At 43.7% G+C, this 20600-nt stretch overlaps 1 protein-coding gene across 1 annotated transcript in view; it reads right to left on the bottom strand.

Annotated features, from left to right (window-relative positions):
• The window catches only part of LOC103770961 (vascular endothelial growth factor receptor 1-like), a 99495-nt gene that overhangs the window by 23966 nt on the left and 54929 nt on the right, over window positions 1–20600 (bottom strand). Inside the window, 5 exon segments of the mRNA XM_008938239.1 lie at window positions 3274–3412; window positions 6592–6698; window positions 12592–12723; window positions 14632–14778; window positions 19855–20145. Of these exon segments, the coding sequence (XP_008936487.1) occupies window positions 3274–3412; window positions 6592–6698; window positions 12592–12723; window positions 14632–14778; window positions 19855–20145 (816 nt within the window).

Raw genomic sequence — 20600 nt, 5'->3', positions numbered from 1 at the left:
AGAGGGAAAACAGGGAGAGTGTGCTGGAGAAAGAAGGAAAAGGAGAAACAGGGAGAGGTATAGTGTGGACTATGAGGATCGATGAGGATCTATTTCTGCAGAGGCTTTTTTCCAAATGAGTACATAATGAGGTTACAAGGGGAGAAAACGACAGCAAATGCCCAAAGGTCTGATTTAGAAGTCTTTCCTTGCCCTGTTTTTGTGTTGTATTTTAAACAAATCAGTCTGAAAAAATACAGTGCAGCATTCTTCTCTGTATTCTCCTTCTATGACAAGGGGATCCACTTAGTGGATGAGGGAAAGGCTGTGCATTTTGTCTACCTAGACTTTAGTAAATCTGTGGATACCACTTCCTACATCATTCTTCTGGAGAAACTGGATACTCATGGTTTGGATGCTTTGCTGGGTTAAAATCTGGCTGGCTGGTGGGGCCCGAAGAGTGGTGAATGTAGTTCAATCCAGCTGGAACCCAGTCACAAGTGGTGTCCCCAGGGCTCAGTACTGGAGCCACTGCTGTTTAATATCTTTATCAATGATGAATGAGGGGACCAAGTGCACCTTCAGTAAGTTTGCAGATGATACCAGGTTGGGTGGGAGTGTTGATCTGCTTGAGGGTAGGAAAGCTTTACAGATGGATCTGGATAGGCTAGGTCGATGTGCCGAAGCCAACGGCATGCGGTTCAACAAGGCCAAGGGCTGAGTCCTACACTTGGGTCACAACAACCCCATGCAATACTGCAGGCTTGGGGAACTGTGGCTGGAAAGCTGCCCAGTGGAACAGGACCCAGGGGTGTTGGTCACAGTCAGATCCTTATGAGCCTAGAAGTGTGCCCAGACGGCCAAGAAGACAAATAGCATCATGGTTTGTACCAGAATAGCGTGGTTAGCAGGACCGGGGAAGTGATTGCTGAGTACAACTCAGCACAGGTGAGGCCACACCTTGAATACTGCGTTCGGTTTTGGGCCCCTCATTACAAGAAGGACATTGAGGTGCTGGAGAAGGGTAACAAAGCTGGTGAGGAGTCTAGATTCTGAGACTTATGAGTTGCAGCCGAAGGAACTGGGGTTGATTAGCTTGGAGAAAAGAAGGTTGAGGGGAGACCTTCTTGTTCTCTACAACTCCCTGAAAGGACATTGTAGTGAGATAGTGAAATGCTGGGGTCTGAACCCTGAGCCCCACATTAAGGTTGCCATATGGGTGATTCCCACAGCCCTTCATACAGAGGGGGTGAGTTTGCCTTATAGCTTCCCCCCAGGGTGCGGCCGGCCCTGCAGGGAGAGCCAGAAGGGAAATGAGCCCCAGGGGTCCCGCAGTGAGTTGACAAAGGTCAGGGGTCTGCTTGGGGATAAAAGCTGGGACCACTGGCAGGGAGTCAGGAGTGTCTGTCTGTGGAGTGCACTTCACAGAGTGTCCTGGTTCAGGGAAGACCTCCTGACTCTCCTGGAGCTGAGCGGGGTGGCGTTGATTATGTACCAGCTGATTGATCTGTTTGTACCCCCAGTGATCATTCATGGAATGTCCTTCTTGTCTACAATACAGTCTGTGTATTGGTTCATTTTCCTGCTGCTGCTATCATTTTTGTTGGCCCTGGTCATTGGCAGAACAGGTAGGGGTCAGTCTCTTTTCCCAGACAACAAGTGACAGGGCAAGAGGAAATAACAGAGTCACAGAATGTTAGGGATTGGAAGGTTCTCTGGAGATCATGCAAGCCCCCTGCTAAAGCAAGTCCACCTAGAGCAGGTTGCATAGGATTGCATCCAGGTGGATTTTTAATATTTCCAGAGAAAGAGACTCCACAACCTCTCTGCGCAGCCTGTTCCAGTGCTCTGCCACCCTCAGAGTCATGAAGTTTTTCCTTATATTCAGATGGAACATCCTGTGTTCCAGATTGTGCCTGTTGCCCTTTGTCCTGTAGCTGAAACGAGGCTGGCCCCATCCTCTTGACACCTGTCCTTTAGATATTTATAAACATTGGTAAGATCTTCTCTCACCCCTCTCTTCTCCAGGCTAAACAGACCCAGGAGTCTAAGCCCTTCCTCAGAAGAGAGATATTCCAGTCCCCTCATCATCTTCGTAGCCCTTCAATGGACTCTTTCCAGTAGCTCCCTGTCTCCCTTGAACTGGGGAGCCCAGAACTGGACGCAGTACTCCAGATGTGGCCTCACTAGTGCAGAGCAGAGGGGGAGAACTTCCCTCGACCTGCTTGGCCACACTCTTCTTAATACACCCAGGATACCATTGGCCTTTTTGGCCACAAGGGCACATTGGTGGCTGGTGGTTAATTTGTTGTCCACCAGAACACTAAGGTCCTTCTCCATAGACCTGCTTTCCAGCACATCAGCCCCTAACATGTACTGGTGCATGAATTTGTTCCTTCCCAGGTGCAGGACCCTGCACTTGCCCTTGCAGAACTTCATGAGGTTCCTTTTTGCCCAACTCTGCAGCTTGTCCAGGCCTCGCTGAATGGCAGCACAGCCTTCTGGTGTGTCAGCCACTCCTCCCAGTTTTGTATCATCAGCAAACTTGCTGAGGGTACATTCTGTCACTTCATCCACACCATTGATGAATATGTTGAACAAGACTGGCCCCAGTACCTACCCCTGAGGAACACTGCTAGTTACAGGTCTCCAGCTAGACTCTGCACCACTGATCACAACCCTCTGAGCTCTGTTGCTCAGCCAGTTGTCAATCCATCTCACTGTTCAGTCATCTAACCCACACTTCCTAAGGGTGCCTATGAGATTGTTATGGGAGACAGTGTCAAAAGCCTTGCTGACATCAAAATGTCCTCAAGTTGCACTAGGGGAAGTCTACATTGAATATTAGGAAAAAATTCTTCACCAAAAGGGTTATCAAGCATTGGAACAGGCTGCACAGGGAAGTGGTGGACACATCACCCCTAGAGAATTTAAAAGACATGCAGACGTGACACTGAGGGACATAGTTTAATGGTGGACTTGGCAGTCTTAGGTTCATGGTTGTACTTGATGATCTTAAAGATCTTTTCCAACCTAAGTGATTCGATTATTCTATTTTAATTTTTCTTATCTGGAGTCAAAATATACATCTGGAAAGTCACGTAGACAGAGGCAGTCGGTCCTGAATGCTGTAATTCAGTCACAGGCCAGGGTACTTGGTAGGGAACAGCTCACACCAAACCTGTCAGTACATAGGGCTGTGTTTCTAAAACACACCCAGCTCCTCTTTGCCTGTAGTTACAGGTACATCTTATTCAATCACTGCAAACCCAACATGAAATGTGCCAGTATTACCTAGTTTAAGCCTTTCCCTTGCAATTTCCCACTTGCTGGCATCATAAGGTAGACGTTCACACTGCTCATCTAAGGGGACTTCATCAGGATCCATTATGATTGACAGATAATGGTTGGTCTTCATTTCGGAGGAATAAGGCTAGAAAACAAAGAATATCGCACAATGAAAAAGAGGAAAAGGATGTCTGTCAGCATCTTCTTCTTTGGATCAAGGGCTTCAGATTAATTCTGTCCATGGGGCTACATGTTTCAAAGTGCAATAGATGGTTTGGTTAAGCTCCCTTTGGCTTTTTTATCTCTTGCAAGACTTTTTGTGTAAAAGAAAGCCCTTCCTGTAGCTTTCCTTTCTATGTGACGTATCGGTTTCTTCAATGAAATCCATGTGGAACTGTATTGGCATACAGTGTTATGATACAGGCCCTTTGCACAGTCAGAAGAAATATTTTCAGCAAATGACTAAACATTTCTGCTGAAAATAACTTTCCTTCATGATTGTGCAAATCAAGAAGTGGCCATATGCAACAGATGGAGTTCAAGTCCCAGTGTTTGTTTTTCCGTATACCCAGCAAAGACAGGTCATATGTGGTTAGAGGTTGTGCAAGACCAGTTGTCAGGAGACTAGGCATTATACATTCCAAAAACTGCTTACAGATTTTCAGAATTTTTGTTTCTTCAGTATCACCTCTGATAAATTTACTGAAATTATTTGAGTTTGGAGGAATTTATAAACACCCAGACTCAAACATTATTTCAAATTAATATGAATGAAGTTCAGTTTCTACTGAGCAAGTGGATTATCTACTTAACAAAAGAAATGTAAGGAAAGAGGAACCTAATCTCAAAGTTTTCTGCAATCTGTCCGTTTTGAAACATACTTTCCTTCAAAGAGCACCTAGATTACCATTCTAATCCACTGGACTTTTCTTGACACATATATGTACACACATGTGTACTCATATTTCTACAGAAAAGGTCTAGTGCTTGCTCTAATTTCCTATGAACTGGAATTTATGGCAAATCTGTTGAACTAAGCCTCTTCATGTTGCTTTTCCTAAACTCATCAAAGCCACACATGGGCACAGAAAAAACCCACACAAGTATACATATTTTTTTTCATTGCTTTAGCTGCCTTCTGTGACTTTCAACTTCCCTCCTCTACAGCTTGCAAACATGTCCCTGATACACGTGTCTCCAGACATCAGCTTGAGAAGGATATTACTGGATATGTGTGTCTGGATTACAAGCATAATGAGACTACCATGACAGCATCTAATTACTCCTGTTTTAATTGCCTTTCACCATCTCAAATAAACAGAAAGTTAGTCCCAAGAAGGATTGCACTGTTGCAGCTGCAATCCTTCTTGGAAAGAAGCTGGGAAAAGTCACAAGGCATAATGCCTGGCTCCAAACCACCCACTGACCCTGGACAGGACATGGGTAAGTGGCATATGGATAGAAACAGAAATGTGTGGTGGTCAAAAAAAAAGTCTTGTAAGATGTGTATGTACCAAACTGCTTCTAGCAGTCACTTTAGAAGCGCTTGTAAGTGGACCCATCCCAGAAAAAGCAACAGGGCAGTGGGAAGATGGAGAGAACTGCCTACAGTTCTTTATTCAGATGCACTGAATACCAAATCTTCGGTATAATTTGGGACTGGAAACAACTTTTTGAATGATGAAGAAATATTAAGTATCTAATTCGTCCCTGTATGAGTCACAGGCTTTAAGAAAATGCTCTCAGAGAGCACACAAGTATTTTTTTTTCTGTTGTGGTAATGTAGTTTGTATATTAAATTTAATTTAGAGCTAATTCCATACATAAATCTTAGACAGTAAGGGTTTGTAATAGAAACCCATAGAAGACCATAAACACAGACCAATGCTAGGTGGAAAGGTTCATCTGGAAAAGGGTCCTTCACATGTCATCTAGTTAAAGTCCCTTGTTCTACAGCAACAATTATTATATTTATTGTCTTTTAACAATCTAACAAGCACATGTGAAGTCTTGGTATCATAACAAATAATAAAAAAAAAATCTCCAACTCTTTTCTACATTTAAGATGTATATTTTTCAATGGGTTTGCAGTCCCATTATGAGTTGCTTCATCATTACTGGTGAGCAGTCAGAACTGATCTCACTTGCTTTGTGATTTCTCTTACAGCTACAGTTTCTCCACAGTTTCCACTGACCTCTACTTTCTTTCCCCCAAAACTCCCATGCATGTCTCCTAACAAAAGCTGGTGGCAGTAGGAAAGCAGGCAGAGTGGCTGCTGCCATACTGCCTTGGTTTGGCAGTCTGGTCCTGCTTTCCCATCAGCTGATTGAATTTCTCAGTGTAAAACCTAAGGCACAGGCAGGCCTTAATGCAGGTTTAGGTAAAATGGTCTGGTGGCCTGCAGCCAAGCTTTAGCAATCATCATGGAGCTTGGCTAGCTGGAACATGCTCAGCTGTTGGCAGCTGTGAGCAGATCCCTGTGGCACCATGCTGTGGTACCTCTCGGACTGGACAAAGGAAGGCAGCTGGGGCTCAATGCTGCTGTGGTGTGGGAGCTGGGGAGAGGGGGGCACACAGCTCTCCCTCATCTCATGTCCTGCAGTGCACCTGATTGCTCCAGTACCTCCCTTCCCTTAAATCCATCTGCTCCTGCAAGTTGCTCTGGGATCTTTCTGCACTACTGGGGAATTGTATTTTCTGCTTATGAGAGCTGCTGTGGTTAAACCTGCCCACACCATGCAGTGCAGGCATGGTGCTTTGAGCAAAAAGGTGCTTTAAGCCACCACAGGCAGCATGGGACAAGAAGGAGGGTCAGCTGCAGGGGCAGTTAACATTATCATGCTGATACAGGACCATCTGCTCTAGAGGCTGAACCACCAAAACTGCTTCAGTAAAACATCACTTTGGAAGTGATGTAATTACAGTAGACACTGTGCGCAAACCAGACCTCAGTGCTCTGTGAAGATCTATCATTCCCACTCACTCAGATCTTCAAAGACTTTCAGATGCCAAACCCTCACAGCTTTTAAGGGAATGGGTATGCCTTTGGTGGGAGTAAGGCACTCAGATGCTTGCAAGTCTCAGAGCCTTTGCTTCCTGGCTTACTCATACACAGCCTTGCAATTCACAGTTCCTTGAGCACCCATCACCAGCCTGGTGATTGCACAGGGAACAAAGCTGAGCAGTAAGTAAAACATGTTTGTTTGTTTGTTTGTTTTGAGAGAGACTCAGGAATCCCAGTAGCCTGGGAAGTATTTTCTAACACATGCAAAGGGCTGGTAAGGAGATGCAGGTGCCACTGGGAGCTCCCAGTCTGTTCTTACCCTCTTCAGCTTGCGAATGAAGAGGGTCAACAGGAGCCAAAAGAGCGTTGCAGCCACGCAGGTACAGGTCAGAGTTATTAGCTCCAGGTTTGTCCTCTCCGATGTGCCTGGGAAAATCAAGTGGCAAACATTTCAGAAAATGACCTGCAAAGCAAGGGCACTTTATATTTCTTTGCCATTAAAATAAAATACCAGGAAGGACCAGCTTCTTTTCAATGGGATATTAATCTCTGCTTGGACTGCCTCAGAGTCTGGAAAAAAAACAGTCTCCCCAGCAAAGCCATTGTACTGAACACTGTAAAACTGCGTTGGATCCATCTCTAAGTTTTTCAGTAAAAAATCAGCTCTTCTTTAGGGTGCAGGAGGTAAAGTAAATCAGATTGAGGATGACCAGTCAGATAATAATTTCCTTCTGAGGTGGAAATTCAGCTGCAGGGTATTTTTAGCCAAATTTTCTTTGTGTGAGAATGTGTGTGGGCCTGTGCGTGCAATTTCATCACCCTCCTCCTACAACAGTGAAACTCATCTGGCCAAGCCCACATCTGAGAGAGGAGCAGAGGTCTTGAAAACGCTCACTTCCCGGCAGCCTCTGGAGAGGACAGAGCTGTGTGGAGGGGAAGGCTCTGCCGGTCCTTCCCCAGGAGTAATGCCATGGTGTGAGAGCTGCTGCTAAGGCACAGGAGAAGCTCTACGGAGGGCTTGTGCTGGTGTAGACACTGGTGACACCAGCTGAGACTCAGGGCACACTGTAGTGCTGCTGTTTAGGTTTTGCTGTCTAGGATGTTTGATGCCTTCCCTTGGGCACTGCAGCTGCTCTGCCCCAGCTCAGTGAGGTCTTTCATGTTGACAACTGAGCCTTGCAGCCCACACCTCCATCCCAGCCATGCTGGAAATACACCAGCCTACATCAAAGACCTCACTGGGAGAGAGATGGGTCCTCCCTTGGAGGCTTGTGGTGCAACCATCAGGAATCTGTGAGATCTTCCTCTCATAGTCTGGGTGGATCCAGTCTGGCACCTGTAAGCTCGGCTCATACAAAGCATGGCATGGGGGTCTTGAACCCCATCCACACTCTGCAGAGCTCTGGGTTGTAGGGTCTAGCAGTCCCTCCAACCTGTTGGTCCCCTAGCAGGCTCTGTGCCCTCAGGTGTACTGCTAGTTGCACCAGCAGCACAGGGCCAGGCCCCACAAGGGCTATGGGACTCTCTCTTTCCCCAGCAGCACTCTGCACAACCTGGCTGTCGGGGAGCTGGGAGAGCTCTCCAAATCAGGCAACAGATTAAGCACAGAAAGGGAAAATCAAAACCAACAAGGACTGAAAATGGAACAGCAAGAAAACATGAAAATTAGAATATTAGACCCTACTGACAGATCTTTAAAAAAAGCCAAAATAAAATTCACTTCAGACTGTATTCAGGGAATGGTCAAATGGTGTCAGAGCAGTCTAGGCTGTAAATCCTGTGATTGTGTAAAAATACTTCCCACAACATGCTTTCCACTTGTTTGGCAGCAAGTGCAAAAAAAAAAAAAAAACCCTCATGCTCTGCCTCTTATTCTGATAGACCCTCCAGAGAGAGAAAATGAGAGGACAAGGAGGAGTTATTCTGAACACGATCTCACAGTAGTTTTGTCGGCTGCACTTGCATGAGTTTCAGCCCCCATGCAGCTCTGTGTTACTCCTGACACATGGAAAAGGGGTGACTGATGCTTTGCTGGTGGCCTTACCAGGTAATGCAGAGGGAGGTACTGCCTGGCTTTAGGCAAGGCTGAAGAGCTTTGTTCAGAGGTCCAACTGCTTCCTGTAGCCGTAGCTTAACTAGCATAATACCTTCCCTCTCTAAAGGTGGGAACCAGATCTGCCCTCTGTCTAAGATTCCTTTGGCATGTCCATTCTGGAGGTTTGGGAATAAAGCTCATTGGAGAAAAAATATGTCTGCAACTACAAACGGAGATATAAAGTATCTATTTCTCCTAAATATCAAGCATGTTAATTTTTCACAAGTATTTTTTTAAAGGCTTGATTTAGATACAGGACATAGTGATGGCAAAATTGGTACAGCCTAATGCAGCTTCCCTATCCTCTGGCATCAGGCCTTCCTTTTACATATGGATCCTCTCCGTTTGCTTCTAAGCAGCACCCATGCAGATGGTAAGTAACAGTTTCTGACATTTATTCATTAAAACCTGGAGGGACTGGAGGGTCATTTGTTGTCCCTGCTCCATATGGCAGGAGTCAGAAAACCTGTGAGGCATGGTACAGCCAGTCCTGGGTGGAAAGCAGCAGCTCCCTAACCACTGCCATATGCTGCCCATGGGTTAGTGAAGAGATGTGAAGGTGATGTCTTTGAAATGTCTGAGCAAATTCAGGAGACCAGAAAGCTTTTCTCCAGGCTGGGGCTAGGCTGGGTTATCAAATGCCAGATGCCTAGTCTTGCTAAAAGCCCTGCAGCCAGAGCTGTCCAAGTGCCTCTCGGCTGGGTAGGAAAAGGTTTGATTTGAGACAGAACAGGCAGAAACACTCAGAAGAGGGTTTATGATTAGCAGAGTTTGCAAAGGCTGCAAGCAGTGCTAAATGCCTCTCTCTGCCCAGTAGCCCACGATTTCTGGGCTCACCCTTATGCCCCTCCCAGACCTTCACCCACCAGCCACCTCACAGACTTTCCCCTGTATGCAGCTCTGCCCCACCTGCCTGACTCGCTGTGGCAAGCAGCAGCCCCTTCCTGCCCCAGAGCCCCTCTGAAAGCCCCCTCTGCACTCTCCTGTGTCTCTGCAGTGCTGCAGAGGGGTGAGGAGGGGGCAAGTGAAGAAGTGCCTCTGGCAGCAACTTCTCTTTCTCAACAGTGACTGGAACCACCAGGCCCATACAGGCGTGTGGGGACAAGAGACTGGACTAAGGCACTGACCCCTCCAGGCAGGAGGTCAAGCCTTGGCTGGCGTAGGCTCTGTCACTAGGATTTCAGCTCTAAATATGGAGGTGTAGCTCCATGTCAGCTGTCAAACAGGGAAAAAGCAATGCCTGGGGCATGAACACCCAAAGGTCTGCTGCACCCAAAGCACCCCTCACCACTTCACCAATGTGATCTACCCTCCTTAATCTGACTGATCCCATGATGAGCAGTGAAGCACTGGGATAGGTGCTCAGAAATGCCAAGGAATTTCCATCCTTCCAACTCCCTTTGGTGGTTCTCTGAGGTAAGAGGAATCTAAATGTTGGATGTTCACCTTTTTTTCTTACAGTCTCCCACATAACCCAGGCTGAACCTCATTCAGTAGCCAAGGGAATTCCAGTCAGACTTCATGGAAATATTCCTGATGGTTTCAGAGTCAGTGACTCAAAAGGCACAACAACCTTTTGAGATACAAAGTCAGAATGGTAGATAGATAGAAAAACAGTTATTTAAAAAGCAAATACCATTTTCATACTGTTGGAATAGATTGGTGAATGTTTTGTAAATGTTATGCTTTCCTTTTAATCAGCGAGGATCACAAGTTCTCAAGCACCAGCTTTAAGACAGGGCATGTTGCTGTATTCCTTTGCTTGTTATACACCTGAATTTCATTGAGCAAGTGCTGTAAAAGATGCTCCTTCCCTTATCAACAGAATGGTTTGTCATGAAATGGTGCAGCTCTGCTGCAACTAGCTGTATTTCTGGCTCCTGCTGTGGGGGGCTGTGAGGGTCCCCAGAAGGAGAAGCAGGGCAAGGCTTTTTTGTCAAGTCATCCACTCAGTGAGCAGGGTGACCTCCCAGAGGAGAGCTGCCCAAACCAGCTTGTGTTTTCCCTGTGCCCAGAAGCTTGTGTCCCCGGGCTTTTAGGGACACGCTCCCTTCTGCCTGCTGGGTGCTCTGGCAGCCATTTGCTGTTCCCATCCTGAACTTGCAGATGCAGTGCCTCTTCAGTTCCTCGGCCAAGAGCGAGCGGGTAGCTTGTTCTGACATGTCAACAAACATGGCCCCTCTCCTCCTCAGACAGCCCAGCAGGCACAGCTTCCAAACCAAACATGGGCTGCAATTATTTAAAGACATCCCTTTGATTCCACCATCCATTCATCCATCTCAGATACAAAAATAACACATTGTTTTATCTGTGAGCATAAGAATGTTTTTTCAGAGGAAATAAAGAGAGCAGACAGTTTCCTTCCTGACTCATTCACAAACTACTCTTCCAATCTGCTAAACACAGCCATCCACACGAGGCACTGCTCTGCTCCCTTTGATCTGCAGCCCCATGCTCAGAGAGCCACCAGGATGGAGGGAAGGCTTTGGTGCTGTGCTCACTATTTCTCAGAAAGACAAGGACCTGCCAAAGCCTAGAGAGAGGCCCATGTTTCAACCCTGATCTCGTCCCTCCAGGCTGAGGGGTGGGGTGAGAGGCTGCTGTTCCCTGGGAGAGGGACAGGTACTCCAGATCAGTGTAGGAATGAGTGAAAAAAACTCCACTGACATCCTTTCATGTAGCAGGAAGAGAAAGGGTGGAAAGGCATTTTCCTTGATCATAGTAGATGAGAAAAAACCTCTCTTTTTATCATCCAGTCTCGAAGCTATACATTTTAACATTGTAATCTTCATCTCCTGCTTATTTAAGAGCTCCCACAGGAGACGCACAAGAACATTGCCAGTGGTCCCTCAACACATGTAACCAGAGAAGCAGCCTTCCTGGCTGCTCTGTTTTCTCTCCTCTGGATCATGGACTAGGAGGTATGACTTCCTAGAAGCCATCTGACAGAATGCTTGTGGTTGTAATAAATAGCCAACTACAATGATGCTAAAAATCAATACAATAATGAATGACATTGTCCAGGACTATCAATTAGTAGGATGCATTGGACAGCAAGCACTTGGGCACAAGTTATTCTTTTAGCTGTTCTAGCAGCTGGACAAACCTTAGCATTATCCATAAGGAGACAGACATTTTAACTCCTTGATTACACGAGTTAGGGCAGTCCCCATGTAGATATACTTATCCCTGACCTTTTAAAGCAAAAGCATCATTGTATCATCAATGATCACCATTAACTGAGACTGCTAACACACCCATGGCAGAAAATCAACACTGATTTACTGGCTGCAGTTGTCTTCTGCTGTAGGCTAGTATTCAAAAGCTTAGGGGTACTCACATACCTTTAACAGTTTTATGAGACCATCTACAAAGACATAGTCCCTGCCTGAGAGACCTGATGGAAGTCAAATTGTCTTCTATAAGGAGAAACTAAATGCATTTAGGACTATTAACTTAAAACATGAGATCAATAAGATAGGTTATGTCAAATTCAGTACATACATGTCACTGACACACACACAATATCAATCTACTTTTCTTAGCTCGTGATATGTGACCGAAAAGGGTATTCAATGAAACTGAAAAGACACTGAACAAATTTCACTTTTATGCAATGTAAAATTACTTGATAAAAGTCACTGCCACAGTCTTGAGTCAAGCTTGGCGGAAGGTAGAACTCTGAACATCTGAAGGAATAGCAAAATAACTCCAGTAATGGTTACAGAAGTAACTAGATCATACCTACTCCTTACAACAAGTAACTCTGAAAAATGCATGTGTAGCTATCACTAGGCTAAAATCTTCTAGCCTGATTTGGCAGCTCACTTTACACTGAAAATAAACAACTCAAAAGATCCCAGGCCTCTAATTTCTATGGAATTGACCTGAAATGGGAAAATGAGTGAGCAGGAGAATGTTGCTTATTCTGTTTTTTGTTTGTTTTGACAATACTAAATTTACATGTGTCTTCTACCCTGACCTGATCTTTGTTGGGTTGAAGCAATTCTTCTTTTCAGGTCAGTGTAAACACGGTCTGAGTTAGCATTTCCTGCTAGGCTTCCTTTCCAACCTGGTACGCTTCCCTTGCTAGGACTTCCTTCAAGCTGCTGCCTTCAGAGATCACCACAAGTCATGAGTCCTAAGCCATACCTCTGCCCTTGCAGCCTGAGTGGGAACATCACCCTAGCAATCTTGCTCTTCCCATCTACCGTTGTACTTTACCTTGCACCGTGACATACGCTGCACTCTCCACAGACCCTTTTAAGTTGGTGGCTATACATTGGTAAAGTCCTTCGTCCTCCTCTTTTACTCTTTCAATAAACAGCATTCGGCTTCCAGGCCCTAAAATTACTCCTGTGAAATGAAATATTTTGCAATGAGAGGGAGACAGCATATAAACAAAAACAGGTCCTTGTGTAATAATATCTGCTTTATGTGCCTTTCAGAAAAAATCTGAACCACAGACTGAGCAGCACAACGTTATCTGCAGGAAAGCCAAATATACTTGGATGTTTTGGATATTTTTTGGAAAACAGTGTTTACAAAGCACTTGTGTGAATGAAAAAGCTCAGCCCAAGGGAAGGATCTTGGGAGCACTTGGTACTGTATATATTGATTAGCACTCTGATTAGATTTTCATCCACGTGAGGTTTTCAGCGTGTCTCCAGATTTTGGGAAATGGGTGGTCTGATTACTGCACTTATAGGCATAGGTCTGCCCCAGAAGCAGCTCAGGCTAAGAAGAGTTCCAAGCTCCAGCTTCCTGCATACACACTGACCTCATGGGCAGCAGACTCACTCCAAATCTCACTTGTCCATGTGGAATGGAACGATGGGCCCCTTCTCAGAAGGAACCCAGCTAGTGCAAAGTGAGATCCCATGAGGTATACCCTAAAATACAGGAGATACCTGAAGTTTTCAACATTTTGTTTATTTCAGCTAGATCAACCCAGACGCCAGTCCGGGCAATCCTCCAGCAAGCAAGGAAGGGGCAGAGAGCAGACTTGATCTAAGGACTGCCTCTAAGGCACTGTGTAGCCAGGAAATGTGCAGTCAAGTACACTTGTGTGTTTGACTCCATCAGAACTACTGTCTCACCAAAACGTATTCCCACCATCTATTTCAGGCACCTAACTAAAGTGCTCTGACCTATCCTCTAGAGACGTCTTCCTGGCTCCTGGCTTTATGTGTTGCATTATACCCAAGCTAGACACATAACATTCATTTTAGAAGATAGTGTTAATAATGCACATTACAACAATGTCATCACTGTAAACCTTCAGGGAATCTGGCTCTAGATTAAGTTTAGTGCCTGGGCTGCAACTCTACAAAGGCTTATAACTCACTTGGAGTAGTTCTCAATTCTTGCCAGTTGCCTTTATTCTTGCTACAATAATTTCCAATAATGAAGGACAGAGGCAGAAACAAAAACTTTCTAAGATGTTGTTATTGAAGACTACACTTAGGATTCAAGTCCCTATATGTCAAATCTCCTTGAACATTTTTGCTGAGCCTGTAACACTGGTTCATTGAGTGCTTCTGATCCAAAAGTGGATGAATTCCCATGAGAAAAGTTTTGCCTTTTCCCCTGTCAATTATCTCTCCTTGAAATCTCTAAGGAACTATCCCGTGGTTGTGGTGTCAGCAAAAGTGGACATGTAGCCTTAGCTGAGCTTTGAAGCCACATTTCAGACACAGTAAAAATGTCCCAAAGTCTTCCTGTAGCTACAGCATGCCACATGGGAAGCTGTTCCTTTCTGCTGCATGAGACCTGGATCCTTCTGCTGCCAGCAGGCACATTTTGGCTTTGGACACTCCAGATATGGATTTAGTCTGGTGGCTAGGTTGTGAATCAAGAACAGACTCTGCATGCCTGAGCACAGACTTCCCCTGGGACTCCCACATGTCACACAAGCTTGGTTTTCTCCTGCCTGGCTCTACATTGGCCAAGACACCTGATCCTCAGGCTCCCTCTATAGTAAATGAAGAGAAATATATTTCTCTGGAGACAACTCATCTAAGACATAAATTGAGAATTATTTTTTTCCACTGGCTCCATAGAGACCCGTTGCATCCACACCTCTAGCCTAGATGAGGTTTTGGAGTGAGACATAATAACCTGGAGCACCCATGTTGCTGCAGTGCCCAGTCAACGTTCCTTCCTTACATCAGTACCGGTGCCAATGGCTCTGCAAATGGCTACCTAAGGCAGAGGGGTGGATGAAAAGGCTGTAAAAGGTAGGTGAGTACACAGAGATCTCACCTGATTCTTGCTGTATTTCCTCATGATTTTTAAACCAGGATATCTGGGGCTCAGGGATGCCACGAACCTGGCACTCCAACATGGCAGAGCTACTGGTGTTCACTGTCTGATCCGTAAGGTGCCGCAGAAGTGCCGGTGCCTCTTGAGCTACAAGACAAAACAACACCTCCATTTTACATTCTTGTAACTGTGGGGGTTTCATTATTTTCCCTACCGTCATTTTACTGATATTAGAGATTGTTATGACTCTTCTACCAAGTTCATCATTCACAGGTTTTATTTACTGTTCCAGTCTGCCTAAGAACATTTAGTGGGTACAGAGTACTCCTGTTACTCAGCAGGTTATGATGACCAGTGAAGACCAAATGATGACATTGTTTAAAAGATTTCCTCCGTTCCATTACCAACCACATTTGTTTAGTGAAAGCAATGTGTTCAGTTTTACATGATCAGGAGAAACAAACTGTGACACCAAAGTTTTTAACCATTAGCAGGACATCCTTGTAGCAGAGTATCTCTGCATCACTGATAATACCACACGACTGTACACCACAATACCAGTGAGTGTGACTTTCATCATTTACTTACTTTTAAGAGTACAGTTACAAATCATGTTCAGTAGCTCACATCATCTAAACCCAGAAACCATAAGCACAATAGCATTGTGATACATGTCCCAAAGTCTTCATAAATTCTTCCACTTTTGCATTTCACATATTGGGCTGAACTCAGCAAGGCCTGGCCAAACCACACCACAGCCTGCCTGCCAAAACTGCGCTGGTGAGAAATATGTCTGTGGCCCCTGGTATTCCACAGACACTGGAAACCCTGGTGGCAGGGGCCAAAGCTGCGTAGCCACAAACAGGCCACACAGCATAGCAACACCACTCTTGTTTTACTTTTATCTACTGGCATTTGTAGGAACACAGTGTAAGAAAATATTTCCATCACAGTCCGTGACAATGAGCACTGGAAGCGCAACTCATCTGTTCAGCTTCTGCTGAGGGCCTCCCAGAAGGGCATTTCAAAAACACTCTATGAATGTCATGTTAAAGTCAGCCCTGAAAGACGCAGACCGGTTAATCTTTCTCGTTGCTATTTCTACCCTTTGCCATTGCTTCCCCCATTTCATACAGACTCAAGGGCTGCTTTGACAAAAATCAAGATATTCATTACATTTATGCACATTATATGGCAACACCCTTCTATCACATTTGGAGCTCTTGAATCATCCTTTTTGATCCTTTGGTCTCTTTAAAACAGTGATGGAGAATTCAGGGAGCTCCTGAGCAATCTTACAGATGCAGATGCTCTGCAGATTCCCTTAAATTCCCCAGTCTTGCAAGAATGGATTATTTGCAATCTTTCACTTCAAGGACACTGCCAGGATCAGAAGTTACTAACATGGTATAACACACATTACAAAACATAAAACAAACCAAAGCAAAGCAGAAACAAACTCTTTGCAAATATTTTCTTTTAGACCATTTTAGACCAAGTTAAAGTATAATATCAGCTAAATTTATGACATTCTGTGTTTGGAGAATTTGTCTCCGTCCCTTCAGAAAAACTATGAGACATTTCCATCTTCACAATCATTCTGTTAACAGCTGTAAATAAAAAGTCTCCAGAAAAATTAAACATTTATGCACCATCGGCTTATGCAGTTGCATGAACCCTGTAGCACTAAAAGCACTTTTAAAGTAAGCTATCTCTGCTATGCTCTTACCCCTTGAAATTAATTCCATTAATTATGACACCACAACTATCCGTTTGGGCTTTTCTGAGCTGCAAGTCCGTAATTTCCACTGGCAATATTATTTTGTTCACAGTGTAGTAGACAATTTGTTCTGTCTTCCCAAATAGTAATGCTCTTGAGGGAGTCTGTAAAGTAAACTCTTCATCCCAGACCTACACAATATTTGCCTTGCAGCCAAGAAGACTGTTCTCTTCTCATTAATACCTCAGCTCGATTTTTTAACAGTCCTCATTTTCCACAACTCTCTCTGCAAACAGGCACCACCTGATGCACGTCCATATATGCAAGCTGAGAAGAGGTCCTCAGTTCACATTTATCAGCAGGCCCTGGTGGACACCCCAGCCCAGACATCCAAAATGAAGGTGGACAAGATGACACAACAAAAGCAAATCACACATTCTGTGATTTATTTGTTATTAATTTTAATTTGTTTGTAGCCATACACTAAAGATGGGTTTTCATATTAAGAAAGACTTGTTTTGCTTAAAACTTAAGTCACCATTCATATAGTTTCAATATTTTCTCTGCTGCAACAATCTGATTTTTCAAGGACTTGGGTCAACCTGAGGATTATTCTCTTTTGCACATCATCTGTTCTCTCCCATTAATCTTTGCAGGCAAGCCAAGGGGGCCAGTTTCCAAAGTCCTGCTCCACTCACCCTGAAGTCGAGGGGTTGCCCTGGCCACCAGCATGCCCAGTGCAGGGCTCAGCACACGGTGCAGCCCCCAGGCTCCTCCCCAGCCCTCGTGCCTGCCCGCAAATGCTGTCTTGCTAGGCCAAACTCTGCTCTCAGTTACCTCAAGGAACTTCATTGTAGGTAGAGTTTGACTCAGGGGAGCGACAAGGGAGTCACAGAGGGGAGCAGGGGACACTGATGTCCGCCCACTCAGCCGGCCCAGGATGGTAAGGAGGGAAAAATTGTGCTTCCAAAAGCAAACAATGGCAAACAAGGGGAAAACATTACAATTTGTTCACTTTCGGGTTTACTGTTGCATTCCATCCATTTTTTTCCCTTTGTTATATTGTCTGTTCACTTAATTTTATTAATCAGTACAAAAATATAAGTACAAGCTTTAATTTTAACACATTAAAAAAAAAAAAGAAATATAATTCACACCTTTCTCCCTAAATAATATATTACACAACAGAAGGCAGAGAAACGCCCCAAACCGATGAGATTCTCCAGTCATATGAGGACACCAAAAGTGACATCAGTAGTTTTTGTCTGGACACCAAGAACTGCTTTCCTCAAACGTTTCCAGTGAAGTTTCTCTGTGTCTCTCAACGTGGGCAGCCACATAGGGATGTTAGGACATCCTTGCACTGTATGGCCCTCCAAGTGCTGGTCGAGACCAGGCTAGTAGGACGTCCACCCAACAGTGTTCCACATCATTGCAATTCACAACAATTTCACAGAGGAACAGTCTAAACGCCACAACTCTTTTTTTCTCTTTTCTTTTCTTTTCTTTTTTTTATTTGTACCCAAACTCTTATTGCCTGGCAACTAGCTGCTACAAATCATCATGCTCTGTCTGCCAAAGCCATGGAAAATTCATAATGTCCTGTTATCACCGCTCAACTTGCCATCAAATGTCTTCCCACAAAACAGCCTTGTAAAAAAGGGGATTCTGTATTGTAATTCTTCTGAAGACTTGCAAATGCCAAAGAGCATTTGCCCCATTTTTAAGCAGTCACCAATGATTTCACTTGCTTTTTAGGCATGTTTTAGAAAAAAAGAGACCCAGATCCCTTTGCAAGAACACATTGTTTTTTGGAAGCCATCACACTAATAATGAACAAAAGAGCTACTGTATACAAGCAGGCTATAGGTGACATTTCAAAATATAAATGATTATTCTTTTCTTTACTCTGACAACTTCCAGGTTATCAATTGTTTTCTAAGCATTTTAGAGTCCATGAAACTGGCATTATGGGGAAATGCTATTGTTTACCCTTTCACACTTGACAAAAGCAATTCCCACGTGAAAGACAAGTTTAGCCGTGGGACACAGTCTTGATACCTAAAGGAGGAAATAGTCTGGTGAGTTCCCAAGCGCAAGAAACTGTCATGTTGTCACCCTCTATTTTAAAAACACAGCCACTTTGTTCCTTTGCTGTAACTATTTTGGTCACCACAGTCTGTTTAGTTATGGCTTATGTAAATGCTATATAAATGATCAATCATAAATGTAACCAAAAATAATAAAACCTATGTATTGTAAAAAAATAAAGTTATCAGATCTATTAAAAATAGTAACTTCTTCCTTATACAGAATTTATAACACACAGAAACATCTCATAGCAAAATCACGAAGAAGGAAAAAAAAGGGGAAACGCTCACAAGGAAATCTTAGGTTGCCCTTAATTCTCCTTCAGCAGGCTAGTTGATTCTTAATCCCCATAATAAATCCAATTGACATTTGCATACCAAAAGCAACGAATATTTTTAATGGTTTCAGTTTGGAATTTGTATTTTTAAAAACGTATTAAACAACTCTCTGTGCTGGCTGCAACCTTGTCAGTTGGGTTAGCATAATATTTCCCATTTAATAAAATAATTACAACATTAGAAATACCTGAATCTTCAGGCCAGGAGCAATACTCACACTTTTATCAGTAGTTTTTTACATTAGTGCAGAGCTGACTTTAAAAATTGACCAACACAGCAACTGGAAGTCTACCTGGATTTATTTGGAGAAACACGGTTCACGTCTGTCAGTTTTAAAATCATAATTATTGTAAATTATATGCTAGGTCTGTGCATTATAACAACATTTTTATTTCTTCCCTGCATACTTCTTTTAGAAGGTATTTTTTAAGATTAATGTACTTTAGTGTAGAAAATAATTTCAAATAAATAAGCATTAGAACTTGCTCAGCAGGTAATATTTATAAGTCCATCAAGATCAGATTAAAATAAAAAATATATAGTCCAGTCAATTTCAAACTGAATTGTGCTCACTCCGCACATTCAAATTAACTTATTAAATGTCCATTGTTGACTGAAAACAGCAGTTTTTAAAGTTAATCAGTTTATTCAGCTTTGACACTTTTGATGAGGCCGATATCAAAGTGGAAGAAAAGATTGATCCAAAGTTTTCCTTATCGGTCAGTAGGAGACAGCAAGAGAAAAAATAACATGCAAAATGTAGCACAGGGGATCTTCCAAACCCCAGCTTCCACGTGCCTTGTCAAAGCAGAAAACACCCGTCTGAACTCAACCGGAAGCTCACGCGTTACGATTTTGTTTGCTATTCCTCCTATGTCCAACCCGTGGGGGAATGTGCACCACCTCAGGGCCTGAAAAGTAGCAACAGTAATAAAAAATCAAGATGATATGAGACACCTGTTACTGTTTAATGAGTCCTTTAATGTTTTACATTGCTTTGTGTTGTACAATCATTCCTTGTGCTTTTAGATTTGAGGATCCGAGAGTAAACAGCCTTTTTGTTGCAGTGCTCACCTCTGATTGTAACGTCTTTCTTTTGAAGCACTTCTTTCCCCGTGTATATGTTCCTTGCTCGGCAGGCATAGGTGCCCGAGTGTGCCAGGGAAACGTTCTTGATGGTCAGAGTGAGGGTGATGGAGTACTCCCTGTTGAGAGACCTTCTTGCTCTCGTTTGATTGTTGACCGTCCTCGGTAAAATCCAGGCGATGTCTTTGTACAGGAATTTGTTGGCCGAACAGGACAAGATCAAATTCTCTCCTTCAATGGGCATTTTTTCCAAACTAATATGGAATCCACTTGGTACGTCTGTCAAAAATTAAGAACACTTTTTAGTTTATATAAAATGAATGAGCCAAAATTAACACGGCATATATTTTCCCCTTTATCAGGAAGCCTTTGAACTAGTCAATGTTTGCTGAAGTCTCTAATCTTCCCTTTCATATGCTAGGCTCCAGCTATCCTTTTAATATGTCTTGGAGCCACTAGACACTTGGGCCCAGACATCAGCTGGTGTAAACTGAAGTCACTCTTGGAAGTAATGAGTTTGTATAAATGTTATGCCAAGTTAAGACAGATTGGAGTGAGGTACCAAAAGCAGAATTATTTGACAGCACAGTGGGACTTTGAAAAAGGAGGAAAGTTCTGATCTCAGCTCCAGCTTCTGAACTGCATGAGAGAAAATGAATCTCAAGAGGACAGTAGGAAAATACTGCAGTTTATCATGCTTGGTTATGTTTTCTTGTTATCCATAAATCTGCAGA

Source organism: Merops nubicus, unplaced genomic scaffold (assembly GCF_000691845.1).
Source record: "Merops nubicus isolate BGI_N331 unplaced genomic scaffold, ASM69184v1 scaffold6474, whole genome shotgun sequence".
NCBI classification, from domain to species: Eukaryota; Metazoa; Chordata; class Aves; order Coraciiformes; family Meropidae; genus Merops; species Merops nubicus.
The sequence above is the reverse complement of the archived record's forward strand: the minus strand, read 5'-3'. Positions and strand labels throughout refer to the sequence as shown.